This window comes from Convolutriloba macropyga, chromosome 8, assembly GCF_964194025.1.
Source record: "Convolutriloba macropyga chromosome 8, txConMacr16.3, whole genome shotgun sequence".
In the NCBI taxonomy this organism is placed as follows: Eukaryota; Metazoa; Xenacoelomorpha; order Acoela; family Convolutidae; genus Convolutriloba; species Convolutriloba macropyga.
Genome location: NC_134475.1, coordinates 61,819,459 through 61,834,110, shown reverse-complemented (window position 1 = coordinate 61,834,110; position 14,652 = coordinate 61,819,459). Strand labels below are relative to the sequence as shown.

The 14,652-nt window shown below is 35.5% G+C and overlaps 1 protein-coding gene across 3 annotated transcripts in view; it reads left to right on the top strand.

The window, feature by feature from the left end:
* LOC142344248 (uncharacterized) overlaps nucleotides 1-12,835 on the top strand; it is a 32,483-nt gene extending 19,648 nt beyond the window's left edge. For 2 of the 3 annotated variants that reach the window (XM_075395812.1, XM_075395810.1), the window contains 5 exons: nucleotides 1,251-1,397; nucleotides 6,744-6,877; nucleotides 7,262-7,451; nucleotides 11,546-11,797; nucleotides 12,602-12,835. In XM_075395812.1, coding sequence (XP_075251927.1) covers nucleotides 1,251-1,397; nucleotides 6,744-6,877; nucleotides 7,262-7,451; nucleotides 11,546-11,797; nucleotides 12,602-12,744 — 866 coding nt within the window. In that variant the 3' untranslated portion in view covers nucleotides 12,745-12,835. The remainder of the gene's footprint in view (nucleotides 1-1,250; nucleotides 1,398-6,743; nucleotides 6,878-7,261; nucleotides 7,452-11,545; nucleotides 11,798-12,601) is intronic. The other variant, XM_075395813.1, reaches the window with a different exon arrangement.
* Nucleotides 12,836-14,652: the final 1,817 nt, after the last annotated feature.

Here is a 14,652-nt window from a genome sequence, read left to right as displayed (position 1 = left end):
GACTTACCTCACTCTCAAAAATGACTTCCTCACATTGAAAGTGACTTTTATTTACTTCAATTAAAAGAGATAAGGTCAAATGGGTGTGTGTCACTCTAAAGGAAGGTTATTAAATAGCAGCTAACAGAGGCAGCAAAAACTTATACAGATTTTTAATCAAAATATAACATATCAGCCTTCAATGAAGAGACGATTTTTTTGGATCCGTCTTTTTTTACTGTTTTTTTGTTGGACTGCGGGTCTACGAAGCTATTGCGGCTATTTTCTGGCAATCTGCCTGCTATGTTTATTTATTAGGTTTGCTATTGACTAGTTTTAGTTTTTTTATAACTGCAAAGCTGTAAGCTGGGCGTAGCTATTATACGATGCTCTTACTTTTTTGCAATTCGACGATTTGAATTGACTGGAGCGCTCTCATGATCGTTTAACGATTTCATGATTTTTGAAGTCAAATTGAAGTCACGGTTTTTGATACGCCGAAATAATGAATGGAGCAAAAAGAGAGTGGTTTTGTGGCTCGAAATGTTTTCACTCTAAATTTAAAGTAGTGTCAGAAAACGTTGCTTCAGCAAAATTTCACTAGTTGCTTCTTTTGCTTACATGCGGAAATTTGACTTTGATTTCTACCGTCTTTTTGTCGATTTTTTATTCGATTTTTTGTAAAATGTTTTTCCAATCCATTCACGATCCATTCTAGGTTAGTTTATTGTGCAGCGAATGAAAATTCTTGGAATTGTAGGTCAGGACTTGTCCTGATATGTTCTTTTTATTTCGTTGTCTTACGCTCTTTTTCGGTGACAATTTCACTTCTTAATCATCATAAGTGGTTTTGTTCATCCGCTGTATGACTGCTTTGCTGCTTTCGCGTGTATGACGTCATTTCGGCTGAGATGTCTGATAACTCTCTGATCAAGAACGACTTTTCATATTTTGAATGACTTATTAACACTAATGTTATGGCCTCTTAATGTTACTCTGCGCCCTTTCAAGATAAAGGTCAGCAATGGATTACAATGGAGGCTTTATAATGCATTGGCGACCAAAATAGTACTTCTGTTCCTCATTCAACTATATTTAATGAGCTTAGTCGTTTTTGACTACAATAAGTTCAGTATCAAAATCGGTTTGTTTTGAAGAACTAAGTGGTCAAAGTTTGAAGCAATTACTTCTATCGGATTCGATTTTTTCAATTAACTAACTAACGCGTCTGTAATCGGGTAATGTTTTAAACAATGTGGAAATTGTTTTAGCTTCATTGAAGACTACCCCAGATAAAAATGGGAGTCTTTCCTCTGAAGATATAGATGTGGTTAAGGTGACGTCAGAAGTGGTTCAAATTGCTGCCCAAGGAGATGGCGGACTTCAGAGACATCTGATGCTGTATATAGACTATTTCTGTAAGCCTAGACTGTTTGATTTGAGGGAAGAATTAATTTAAAACAAAAAATTGAGGGTGAGCAAGAAAGCTCTTAAAATCTGCTCATTTGAACTTAGAGACTCGCCAATTGAACTTACAGAGCTCATTTGAACTCAGAGACTCGCCAATTTTGCTGTAAGTGTTGAGTTTGTAGTTGTCTCCCAACCAGGGAAACTAAAGTCTAAGCAGTTTATTGTTTTTAATTGCTCTCAAACGAAGTTTGAAGCAACTATGTAGTCATGTCTTTTTTATGTATACTCTTTACTTGAGGGATTCGAGCACTTATTAATACTGCAAAGCTGTAAGCTGAGCGGAGCTATATTGCGGTGTTCGAAGAGGAGTATTGGTGGAGCGTCTTTTTTATCGAGAATTTTTTTGATGTGTATTTAAAACAGCATGTAAAAGTAGGCGTAAAAAGTTTTTGCTAAGGGATCGAAATTTGTTCTCTTGCAGCTTTTTCGAAACTTTTTTTGTAGTTTTAATTTCAATTTTTTTTAGTCAAAGGTGTTTCTCTCAATTATCTAAGATATATTTAGTTTGTATGGGTTTTTGTCCATCTGAATGAAATATTTCACGTTCGGATCCGATTTTCAGCTATTTTCACCATTATGCCTCGTTTACAGCTTTCTTAGTGTTTTTGTATTCTTCTTCGATTGTTTATAGCATTTGGAGAGCTGTGTGGCTGAGATTATTTACTCTAGCAATCTTAGTGGTTTTTCAATTTGATTGACTTCTGTTTACAGTTGTTTTTGTTGAAGAAAATTGAGCAAAATTAAACCAATTTCTGTCCATTTTTGTCTAAGTTTTTTTGTCTAATTCTTATCATTGTATGCCTCCCGCTGTAGAGTGTAATGTTCAGTTTTAATTAAAAGCTATTCTAAATCATAAAATAAATCAAAAAATTTTCTTATTTTCTCCAGCTTTTTTATTTGCATATTTTAACTGTTGTTTAATATTTCGACAAGTATTGGTGGGTTCATTGATATACCAGTAGGTTTATTTTCCCCAGAATAAAGGTCTGAAAGGTGAGTTTTGGCATTTTGCAGAGAAGAGATTATTATTCTATGTTTGTCCTACGTCATTTCTTCAAATCCGCGTTCTTCTCTTTATCAAACTATTTTTTTGTTAGATTGTATATTAAAGGGTAATATTTTATTGCAAACTGTCTGTATTACAAGGTGTTCGTAGTTGTTGCCAATCAGTTTTTTGGAGTCGCAACCGAAATTAGATTTTATCAGATGCCATATCAGTTTTTGTCAGGCTATTTTTCCTGTTGTTTAAAAGGTTTTTGTTCCATTATTTAATTTTTTCATAAGATCTATTAGCATGGTCAAATTCGTACGTCGAGTCGTTGCCAGAAGTCTTTCAGCCATGTTTTTTGTTTTGTCGTCTGGCGCTTTTTTCGTTTTACATTTGTTCACACCTCAAAGCTAAAAAAAGTCAATTTTCTGAATGACTTCTTCCTCTCTAACTTATTTGCGCGGGTGACGTGCAAATAAGTCAATGGGTTCTCAATCTCTCTAGTAAAAGTTTTCCAGTCAGTTTCGTGGTTAAATTTTCATGATACATGACTTACTTGATTCAATAAAATGGCGCTTTAAAACATCTTTAATTTGAATTCTACAATTTTTTGATAACTTTTGAAACTTATATTTCTGTATCTGTTGATATCTGTATTATATGGCACGCAAGTGTATTTCGCAGCTCTTCCGGCAATCTGCCGGCTTTGTTCAAAAGAAATGAGATGAACGGATAAAGCTTGAGGGCATTAAGTTGCTAAGATCTATTGAAGCCTAGTACGCTCTTAGTGTACGGTTCTGTATAACTGACGAGAAACTTAAGGCAGAAGTTTGGGGTGTAAGATTTGGCCAATTTTGATTGGTTGACAAATGTGAGTTCTCACATATTTTCTCATGCTATTGGCTTTTATCATAAACCCACTGTACATCATTTTAGAGCAATTGGGCCGAAGTTATTCGTTTGATTTTAAATGGTTGTTAAGTGAGCTCAAAATTACTGCATTTATTAATTCTTGTTGGTATTTCTTGTGGTACTTCTCACTTACTTGATTTTTCATCCTCAAAAATGGGATAAAAATGGGAATTCTCGAATGCATTGAAGTGCTGGGCTCTTTTGCTAGAGCTTTACTGGTGTAATTTAAGGTACACTTTTGAAATTAACCGATTCTTTCAAATGTTAATACTTTGTTTGTTGATATAGCATTACATGCATTGACAGGCTGTAGAAGCATGGAAGAGCTCGTTCGTTTCTTTTTATAAGTAAAACGGCCCTTTAATTTTCTCTCGACTACCAAATTTTTCGCCCTACGAATTAGCTATAGATAATGGAAAAATTAATCTCCCGAGGTTGTGTTGAAATACGAAAGCAAGTTAGGCTTGAGAGGAACTTTGCCAGATATTTCACAATTTGTAACCATTTCTAACATTTTCGCTAAAAGTTTCAATATATCTGACTTTTGCGTGTTTGCCCAAAGATCCAAACTGCAATGCTGAGATACTGGATACTGTTACCGTGTAACGAATCAGCTCATTAAAACTTACGGAGACTCGCCAATTTTTTGATGTGTTGCGTGAAACTAATATCTAAGCAGATTATTGTTTTTAATTGCTCTGGAACGAAGTTTGAAGCAACTATGTAGTCATATTTCTTATGTATTCTTTTTAGTTGAGGGATTCGACCATTTATTGATACTGCGAAGCTGTAAGCTGAGCGGAGCTATATTGTAGTGTTCCTTTTTAATTGCTCTCGTAGAGAAGCAATTATTGTAAACGTGTCTTTTATGCAAAATTTCCGCTTGACCGTTTTGACTTTTCGAGTGACTTTTAGGCCCTTGACTTTTTGCGTTTCGTGTGATCTAAAATTCTCTCTCAATTTCATGCAGCTGAACTCAATTGGCGGTAATTTAACACTAAAAGTCAAATGAAACGTGAGCCAAAACTGGTGCCATTTTTCGCTTTAAATCTTAATAGTGGTATATGTTAACCTCTAATGTAGTTATTTGAAGCCCACTATTGAACTTCTTAGTCCCATTCGCCCCCACCCGACTGAAGCAGGCTGCAATTGATTCGAGCTCCCAATATTCGTTCGAGAGCGATTCTTCCGACGTTAGTCGGTTATGTTTTTTTGCCGCTCGAAGAGGAGTATTGGTGGAGCGTCTTTAGATTTAAAGTCAATGCGGCACGTGAAAACTAAGTGTTTAGGTGAATTATCTGGACGAATTGAATGAAGAACAGAGAGACAAAAGAATGATTTTCTGTCCATGACGCTTTTTTTAAAGACTGCGATGAAAGTTGGCGTGAAAAACTTTCGCCAAGTAAGTGAAATGTTTTTGTTCGCGTGCGGTTTTTTCGAAGAATTTTTTTAGTTTTTATTTTACTTTGTCGGGTAAAGTGAGTTTTCGAATCCATATTAACAAGATACTGTACGTTGGAGAGCATTTTTGATCATCTTAATCATTAGTAGACTTCTATATGAACTTATTTGTGCTATTTTTGTGATTTCGCTGTAATACAGGCCTTCAAGTTGTTTTTGTACTCTTTTTTCATGTTTTAAGTGTCAGGGATAATTTTTTGTTGACGTTTGTTCTTTATTGGTTTTTGTCGGCTTTTTGTTTTGTTAAAATTTAAGTTTTGTTGATTGAAGAAAACTGGCTGAATTTAAACAATTTTTTGCTCATTTGGTTTTTGAATTTCTGCCTAATTCGACCAAATTTTCTTACTTTCATTCTTTTTTATGCTCAATTGTTCAGCTGGTTATGCTTGTATGATTATTGTTACTAATTGAAAACAATTGTAAATTTGATGGCAGATATTTCCATAAAATATAGGATCTTTTCTGTTTGTGCCCCCCCCCCAGTACGTTATGTTATGCTCCCCCCAATTACAGAGCACGTGTCATTACATGGTAAATTTTTGTTAAAATATTGCACGTGCTTCTGGGGGGGGGGTGCAAATAATATGTAACCACTAAGCTGGGTGAGCACAAACGAAAAAGATCCGACTTTTTGCAAATTTTTCGCTTTACCGTTCTTGCGCTTCTAGAACTTTTTTTGACTTCTTAAGCGACTTTCACGCTTTCGTTCTTCATTTTTGACTGGTCTCTATTTTTCTCACTGTGAAGTCAAGCTTTTTGCTAATATAAAATCGATTGCAGCATCGCAAAAATAAGGGCCTGATAGCCGAGTAGGCAGTGCTCCTGGTGAGGGATCGGGATGTCAATGGTTCGAATCCCGGAGTGGTAAGCTATTTTTCCGCCCATTCTGATATTTCGTTCTCAAAAACGGGATAAACGTAACACCCGAAGGTCATGAAGGGCTCTTAAAGCCTTTCGGCTTACCATAGTATCCAATTCTACAAAACTGTTTTGGGACATAATTTCATGTCTTAAAGAGCGTGGTTCTTAGAATCTAACCCTTGTTCTTCCTCCGCCCCACTTCAGCACCCGCACATCAGCCTCTTTTAAAGCCCCTGTTAGCTCACCCCACCCCGCGGCGCTGACGCTCCGCCCTTTCAATTGAGCTAAAGCTAGGCTCCCTGGATCGTAGCTACGTACTGATGAAGCCAACAGCTCGCCAGTCGTTTGAGCAAATTGCCCGACGCTAGTTGCTTATGTTTCCTCCCTTTGTTGTTTCAGTTTGAATCGTACAGTGAAGATAGTTTGATCAGTTAGGTGGCTAGGGTGTAAGTGAAAATTTACTTCGATTCGATTCCGGAATCTTCGGCTGTTTTTTTAATTACACCTTCCCTTTCTTCCACGTTTTTCGTTACGACTTTCACTTTTAACTACTGACTCACCTCCTTCACTGTTTGAATTAAATGGATTTTAAATTCTTTCGCTCATTGAAATACGCAATGTAGTTAAAACCGTCAATGTCTAAAGAGCGAAATCAAAAGAAACGGGAAAAACCGATAAAGCCATGTATTGATTCATAGTGCATTAGGTCATCGAAATCCAATAGAGCGATTGCTTGTTGGGCTTTGCGGTGTTCCGGTTTATAAACCTTTTTCGAACCTCAACTTGTTATTAAACTGTAGCTGCCCTTATTCAGCTGTTCTAAAATCTCGATGAATTTTGCTTCGCAAAATCCCACATATTTGTTAATCTCATTTGCAACCAATTTTTTCTAACGTCAATTTGCTCGATCTGTGTTTTAATGCAAAAACTTGAACATCGCACATTTCAAAATGTTGATTTTCGGAGTGGTGAATGCTTTTCTGATTGTTTTTTGAGCGCTACATTGCATTGTAAAAAAATGATTTTCTTTGGTCCTTACTTTATGAAGGAAATGGTTGTATCTTCGTTTCAGGCACAGATCGAGCGTTATCAAATGAAGACGGCAACACATACTTGGTGTCTGAAATTCATATCATGCGTAGAGAGAACTCTGGTGCTAGCAGTTGTCATCAAGTCGTGTTGGATTGCACTGACATTTCTCAAAAGGTAAAATAAGTAGGATTAATTTGGGGCTCTTTATGATCCTACTGGTGCCAGTGTAGAACCTGTGTACTTTGTTTTTGACCAGCTGCAATAGCAAGGAAAGGAACTTTTTTGGCCCCATGATTCTTTATCTTTCGATTTTTTATTGTACCATGGAACTCTACTGTGAAATGGTGATAATAAATTGGTTGAGTTCAAAAGCTATCTTAGATGCGTCGCTTTTAAATAAACTAGACAGGACCAAAGACAGCTGATGAATCGTGCTTTCATTTAAGTGAAGTTACCGGAAAAAGCTTCCTGGTGGTGTTTCCGTTGGTATAAAAGTGTTTACTGCGACGATTCAATTTATCTGGATTATAACGCAAAGTTTCTGTTGTCGATTTTTAGAGAACGCTAAGTGTGCTGACGATGGACCGTATTCGACACCCTAAAATTTACCAAATTCATCAGGTAGAACTTCATGGCAGTTCTGTCCAAGATGCCTTGAGGGATGATCTGGTAAAGGAACCAAAGCATGTGGCTAGAATTGGACCCTCACCTGTGTCAGAGGAACAATTAGATTCAGAACATGAACCAGGTAACCGTTGAATTATATAGACGATTAAGTAGTTTGATGTAATTATAGGTTCATGTGGCTGCAACATTTGGAATTGCTCTCTTATGAAATTTGTGAACGATTTTTGAAACTTTCACACGATTTTTTTTGCTTCAAATTTTGTGGCAGAAGGACCTCAAAAACAAAAAAAATAAGCAAAAATTGTTCAAATTCAGTCTATTTTCTTCAATTAACAAAAACTTAAATTAATTTCAACAAAAACAAAAGCCCACAAAAAACAAAAAAAAACAAATGTCACGCATAAATTACCCCAGACGCTAAAATCATGAAAATATAATACACAAAGAGATCGGCAGTGGATATGCCGACACAGCTGGTCCCGTTGCATTACATTGTTTATTCTGTTTTTTTTAATCTGTGGGGATTTTAATTTCTGTAATTTTAATCATTGCAATTAGAGAAGCTAATTTGCGTGCTGGTTGGAGTCGAAGTCCGATGCTATGCGCCTGATATAACTTCATAATATTCTCTTTATCGTATGTGATATTCTATTTAATTTAGAATAATAAGTCGACATTATCTTTTATAAATGGGATGATACTTCAGGATAACATCAGGAAAGTATGTGGAATGCAATAATGAAAGGACTAAGAAATAAACAAATTTTTTTTACTAGAAACGACTTGAGAACACAATAAATGAATTGTTTTAAGTTTTTTTGCTCTGTTTTTACTGGTAATTCGGGCGAGGCTAGTTGAAAACGTTGATCAGGTGGGCAAAATTAGGAATAAGGTATTTATCTGGACACCAGTTTGGGGTATTGAAAGTTTCGGTCATTATAGCGACCCTTTTACAATTTGAATTGCATTGGGGCGCTGTCTTTTTAAGACTCGAAGAGGAGTATTGGAGAAGTTTGTTTTTGGGTGTTAAAATTGGACAGTGGAGCAGAAAACGAGTGATTTTGCTGCTAAAAATTTTTACACTCTAATTTTGAAGCAGAGGGAAAAAATGGTCTTTGAACAAAAATTAACTTTCTCGTTTGTAATTTTTTGTTCACGTGAGGCAATTTGACTAATAAATTGCTCTCGTAGAGAAGCAATTATTGTGAACGTGGGTGTCTTTTTTGATGCGAAATTTTTGCTAGACCGTTTTGACTTTTCGAGTGACTTTTACGCCCTTGACAACACAATTTCAAGCAGCTGAACTCAATTGGCGGCAATTTAATACTAAAAGTCAAATGAAAAGTGCGCGGAAACTGGTGCCATTTTTCACTTTAAATCATAATAGTGGTATGTGTTAACCTCTAATGTGGTTATTTGAAGCCCACTACTGAACTTCTTAGTCGCATTTAGGCTCCCCCTCCCCCACTCCCGACTGCAGCAGGCTGCAATTGATTAGAGCTCCCACTTGTTGTTCGAGAGCAATTCTTCCGACGTTTAGTCGGTTGTTTTTTATTGTGCTGTTTTTTTCGGGTTTTATTCAAACTGCGTTTTCGATTTAATTATCCCGGCTATTTTTTCGGTTAATAAAATTTCCCGGCTATTTTTTGGTTAATAAAATTTATATGAATTGATGTTCAGGACTTGTCCTACTATGTTTTTTTCGTCGAACAAAATTTGTTTGCTTCAGCTTAGTTCACAACTTGTTCAACATTTTTCGTGAAATTTTTATGACTACTGTCTCCTAGTTTCATTGTTCTTTTTAGATGTCCATTTTTAGATGTCCGCTACGCTTAGTTGCCATCTCTAATCTTTGGTACTATCCCTTTATCCTCTGATTAATAAATGTGTATGTGTGATAATAGATTGAAATCAAAATAATTCAAGCTTTAAAAATCTTTGTAAAACATCAAATTTTCTGTTTTTCTACAATCAAAATGTTTTCTGTTGCAATACCAATCTACTGCTCAAACAGTGTCCATATTTACTTTCATCTAGTCTATCAGACTGGTCTCTGCAATGATGTCAGTGTAGACCATATTTCCTTGGAAGAGAGCTTCGGTCACTATTTTTTGTTGTGAGGTAATGTACACGGACTTTATCATTAAGAAAAAGCAGTTGTCAATATTTTTAGTCGTTTTTAGTTACTGTTTTCAGAAAAGGCAATATTTTTTTCTAGCAGACAATTATTGCGCCCGTATTTTTATTTTCAGTTTGAGTGACCGTCTTACTTTTTGAGCCTATTCTCTGTTTTTTGCACTTTCAAGTTTTTTCATATTTTGTTCTCTGGGCTAATTCTTAATTTTGCCGACAATGAGAGTACAGAGCATGTGATCAGCAGGTTAAGTCAATTCAAATTTTATATAGGTAGAAAAATAATTTAGAAATAGAGTTAAACTGATAGTGACATACCAATTGTTTCTTCAGGTTATATATCTCTTAGTTTTCTCGAGATTTTGATCTCAGAAGAATTTTGTAGCAATCTTATTAGTCGAGCTGGTCTTTATACAGGTTCTTCATACTCTTTATACTCGAAGAGTTGTCTTGGTTGATCTTCAAGTTCTTCCTACTCGCAGAGAAGTACTGGTGTTTCCGCTTTTTTTTGCAGAAGCGAGTTTGTTCATAACTTGAACTTGGACTTCTTTCTTTTCGAACATTGCCCTCTCTTTTAGAACGTTGACGTGTTTTTTCGAACATAGTTCTTTAACAGTAGCTTATATTCTAATGTTTAGTTATTTAGGAGCTGCTGTTAAATTTCAAGGTCTAGATCTGGTATTAGAAGTTTTGATCCCATTACAGTCCCTCATTTTTAGTACACTCCCCAACTACCTAGCTACCCCCACCAGGCGATCCCGCACCTAACGCGCTTACCCCCTCCACGTACCTGTTCCTCCTCCAACCCCCAGCAAACTACCCAGCTACCTAACCCGCAAATACTATCTTTTCACCACATACCTACGCGCTGGTCCCCGACACCAACCAGTCATACTTTGTACAGTTAGTCAAAATAGAGAAATTAGGACAATATAACTGACTTATAATAAAGTCAGTTATTTTGTTCTAATTTGTCCATTTTCTTTGATATTTTTGATTAAGCTAAGGTTTGTTTACAGATTTTTTTACGACTCTTATAGACTTTTCTGGTATTCTACTGGTTACGTTTTTATGAAATTGCTACCGGCTCAATAGTCAAGTATGCGATTCGCCGAAGCTATTTGTGACATAAATTCATGGTGTGAAGGGTGCTTCTTTGAGTTTGGCCCACCGGCGCTCACCACTCACCTAAAGCGTTCTTTTACAGTATCTTGTAAATTTAAAAGTTGGAAATGAGGTTTGAAACTAAGTGAAACAAAACTTTTAAGATACTGAAAGGACGATTTTTGAGGCCTAAGAGGTATCTTTAAAGTGTCTGAGACGGAAGATATTTGAAAACAATATACAAAAACTAGGAAAGTGAGACAGCTCTGATCAAACATTGAAAATTGATTGAGTGTTTTTTGTTCCTAGTCATCTTTTAAAAGACCTTAAGTAGAATATTGGTAGCTTGAAGGTATTTTACTAGTTTTTTTTGTTCCCCTGCGGACTCTTATTGCATTAGATTTTCGCAGATGTGTTGTCCACCTTCGTTCATCAAATGGTTAGTGCTTGTATTTCTTAAAGTATTTTATTCTGCAGTTATGCAAACCCTGAGCTTATTTTAAGTCTTCTGGCTGTTTCTTTCTTTTTCTCACGCTTTTGAATGTTTCTATGCTGTTTTGTACCCAATGCAAGTCGGCTGTTGTCGTTAATTGCGTTTGTTTGCCCCTCATGAATACTTGTAGTTTTATGCTAAAGGATTAAGATTCTCTGAAAATGAAGCACACTTTAAAAATCAATTGCCACGCGTTAAAGACTCTGTTTTAAGGGCAATTAAAAGTTGTGAAATTAGAATATATTTAAAGTTCTCTGAAGTTCTTTTTCGGTCAACTGACCAGTTTAATTCTTTTGTTGATATTTCTATTCGACTAAAAAAGTCGACAATGCTGCTATTCAGCAAATTAAGGGTTCTGTTGTTAAGTTTTAATATCTTGTGCTTTCCCCGCCAACACCCGTTCTTCAGATCTCTCAAATTTCTTCATCAGAATGTTTCCTCGGATTAATATTTTGTATCGAATTATAAGTTTTTATTGATTTTAGCACGAATGGACAGGTGCATTAGGTCGCTGATAGAACCTTCAGAAGTAACATCGCCCGATAACAAAAAGCCAGATGAAGGGACTGCGGAGCCTAACATGTTCAACATTGTTCTGACAGTTGTGTTGTTCCTCCTATTTCTCCTGGTTGTCACTGTAGTATCATGTCGAAGCCGGTGGACAAATGATGTTGCACAATCACTGCAAGTCAGGTTCTCGCTTAGACGCAAGAGAAAGGGCACAATCAATAAGAAAAGTAAGCAGTTTTCGAATTTTAATTATTGAAGGATCTAACCAAAGGCCTGCAATTATTTGCATATCAATAAAATTTATATCACTAACTTTTGATTGAATGATCATATTCTCGAAGAATTTGCGAGAGTTGTTGAGATCAGATTTTAGCGTTTGATTTATTTTTTTAATAATGATCTATTTAGTCATAAAACTGGAATAGCTTCACATCCTGATATTTTTTTATTTCAGTTTAACAAGTTTAATTGACAGTCATGTGCGACTTTTCTTCCCCTTATTGTGACAATGTTAAAGTTATCCATTGAGACTGTCCTGTAGTTACCACTCGTTAGAAGCTAATTCTACCAAAAATTTTGATCAAATTTTGGTTTCGCAAACATTTTGCGTGAAACCGGGATCTTTCTAGGCTAGTTTCATTATTGGCTCATTTTGCTCTTTGGCTATTCGAAAACAGTTGCTCAGCAACGCAGTCAAGGAAAACAAGTCCGGATCGAAGAACGTAGTCAAGATAAAACAAGGATAAACGCTTTAAACCCAGTTTTAAACACCCATCACTTCACTTTGCTTCGTTTTTTTTCGCGATTTTCTATTATGTTCAAGAATGTTTTGGAATAGTAATAATCCGTTTGTTTTTTATGGCCTGATTATCAAATTCAATCCAATAGACAGCCATGTTAATAGAAATTTGATATAATAGACAGCTTTGATATCGGACAAATAGTGAAATCTTCAGTTTCAATTCATAATGCAGGATACGTAAATTGACTAATTTCAGTTGATATACACTTGTTATTTTGGATATTTTTAGAGTTCGACGAAGCAATGGCTAATGATGAAGAGGAAGATTACGCTGTGTTAATAACGGCAGAGTCAAAGGGGACAGGCACACATTTTTCATCTCACCATGTCTTGCTATCTGACTCGGACACTGATTTGTTCTATGCTAGATAAATACATAACTTTTTTTAATATTATCAAATTATTGCTTTGCCACTCTTAACCGGGTTTAACTGATTCTTTTAAAAGATTTCTTGTTATATTGTTTTAACAGGAGTAGTGTTTAATGAGGAAATAGTTTTCAAATAAGTTTTGTGGCTTTCGGTAACTGATAATCAAAGCTTACCCTTATGTGTTATGAGGTTTAGAGATCGAAAGCATTAATGGACATATTTATCAGAATTAAGGTTGTTAGTAAGGAGGCGGGTCCAGAACGGTCGTTTTGTGTTTCCAGCTGTCTTACAATTCCAAACTTAAAAGGTAAGAAGTATTAAAAGGTGAATTGAGTTGAATTGCGTAATAATTAAGTCAAATAAAGGATAAGAAGGGTATGAGGGTCTTCAAATTAAACGCTGAACCTTTCAGTTAGTTCAAATTGATACCATTTACATAAGCTTTAAAATTTGAGAGATCCAGGATTAATGAGAAAGCACAAAGTACAATGGTCACCGTTTCCTGATCCAGTAATTGATCATGAACTCGGACAGCAAATAGCAGCTATTGACTCTTGACCTCATCTGCTATTAAAACTGGAAACAAAGATGCAAATAGACCATCAAATTGTCAAACAGTTCAAATTTTAAGAGTTGTTTCCCCACAATAAAGACATGCTGTTTCGGCGTCTAAACAAAGAGGCTCGGTAATGTGCGTTTGCACGTAAGGTTCCGACCCCGCTCATCCACAATTTTGACAATTGTCTACCAAATCAGGAGCAGACAGAAAATCCCCAGAAATTCAAATATTTTTCTTTGGTGTATGAACAAAACGAAAAAATGGTGTATGAACAAAACGATAGCCTCTGAAGCAAATAAATCAGTGGAATAAAAAATCACGCATTAGATTGATGAGATCTGACATTATTAAGAAAGCGAGTCAAGACGAACAACAAAACAAACAACAACAAACATTAATTACATCTAAAATTTGCCGCACAAAATATGTTCTATTGTGCCTTCATCGAACGCCGATAATATGGTATGTGACCTCTCATTAATGAGATTAGGCGACAAGGAGACAAAAAAGAGCAAAGGCAAAATTAGGTAATACTTTGTATTTTTCGAAAAAATATTTTCTATGTCATGAAAGCCATTAGCTGCAGAATAAAACAATTAAATAGGTTCGTTTATTCATCGAAAGGAAGTCCTCGAGAATCTAATGCTTCATATCGCTTACGTCAACAAAAAACGTCAAATATAGACAAAAATTAAGTTAAATTTTTCTGCTTAAAACCCGTGTGGAACACTAGATTTTGTACACTTGCGCTTTCCCGAGACACCAATAATGTCATTTGTGACCCGTAATTAAACGAAACTAAGTAGGAAATAGACAAAAAAGAACAAAAATGCAAGTTTAATAAGTGTTTTTAAATATTGAAAACACAAAGTAATGAAAACCGTCAGCTATCTACTAACATAAAAATTTCGGCTCCTCTATTCCTCCATTAAAAACCAATGAGACTTTTCATTATCTAGGAAAATTCATAAGACTAAAAATACGAAGGAAAAACGACGGTTGAAAACAAAAGTTAAAAATTCAAAGTCTTCGAGAAAGTGTTGTCGAAGCCGTTAAAACCATAAATTATAACGTTAGAGACTTTACATGTTCAATTTTGGCTTATTTTGAACGTCATTACTGTTATTTGTGAACTGTCCATAATGTGATTATGTGACAAAACGAAAAAAAAATACTTCAGAAATAGGCACATGGCTAAAAATAAAAGAAAATTTGAAATCTGGTAGTATCAAAGCCAGAAAACCGTAACTTGACGGCTAAAACCGCAATAAAGATTAAATTTTGGTCAGTAGAAAGAAGATGCGTTCGGTCTTTGCTGACAATAAGCTGCAAGTTGACCAAATTAAAAAA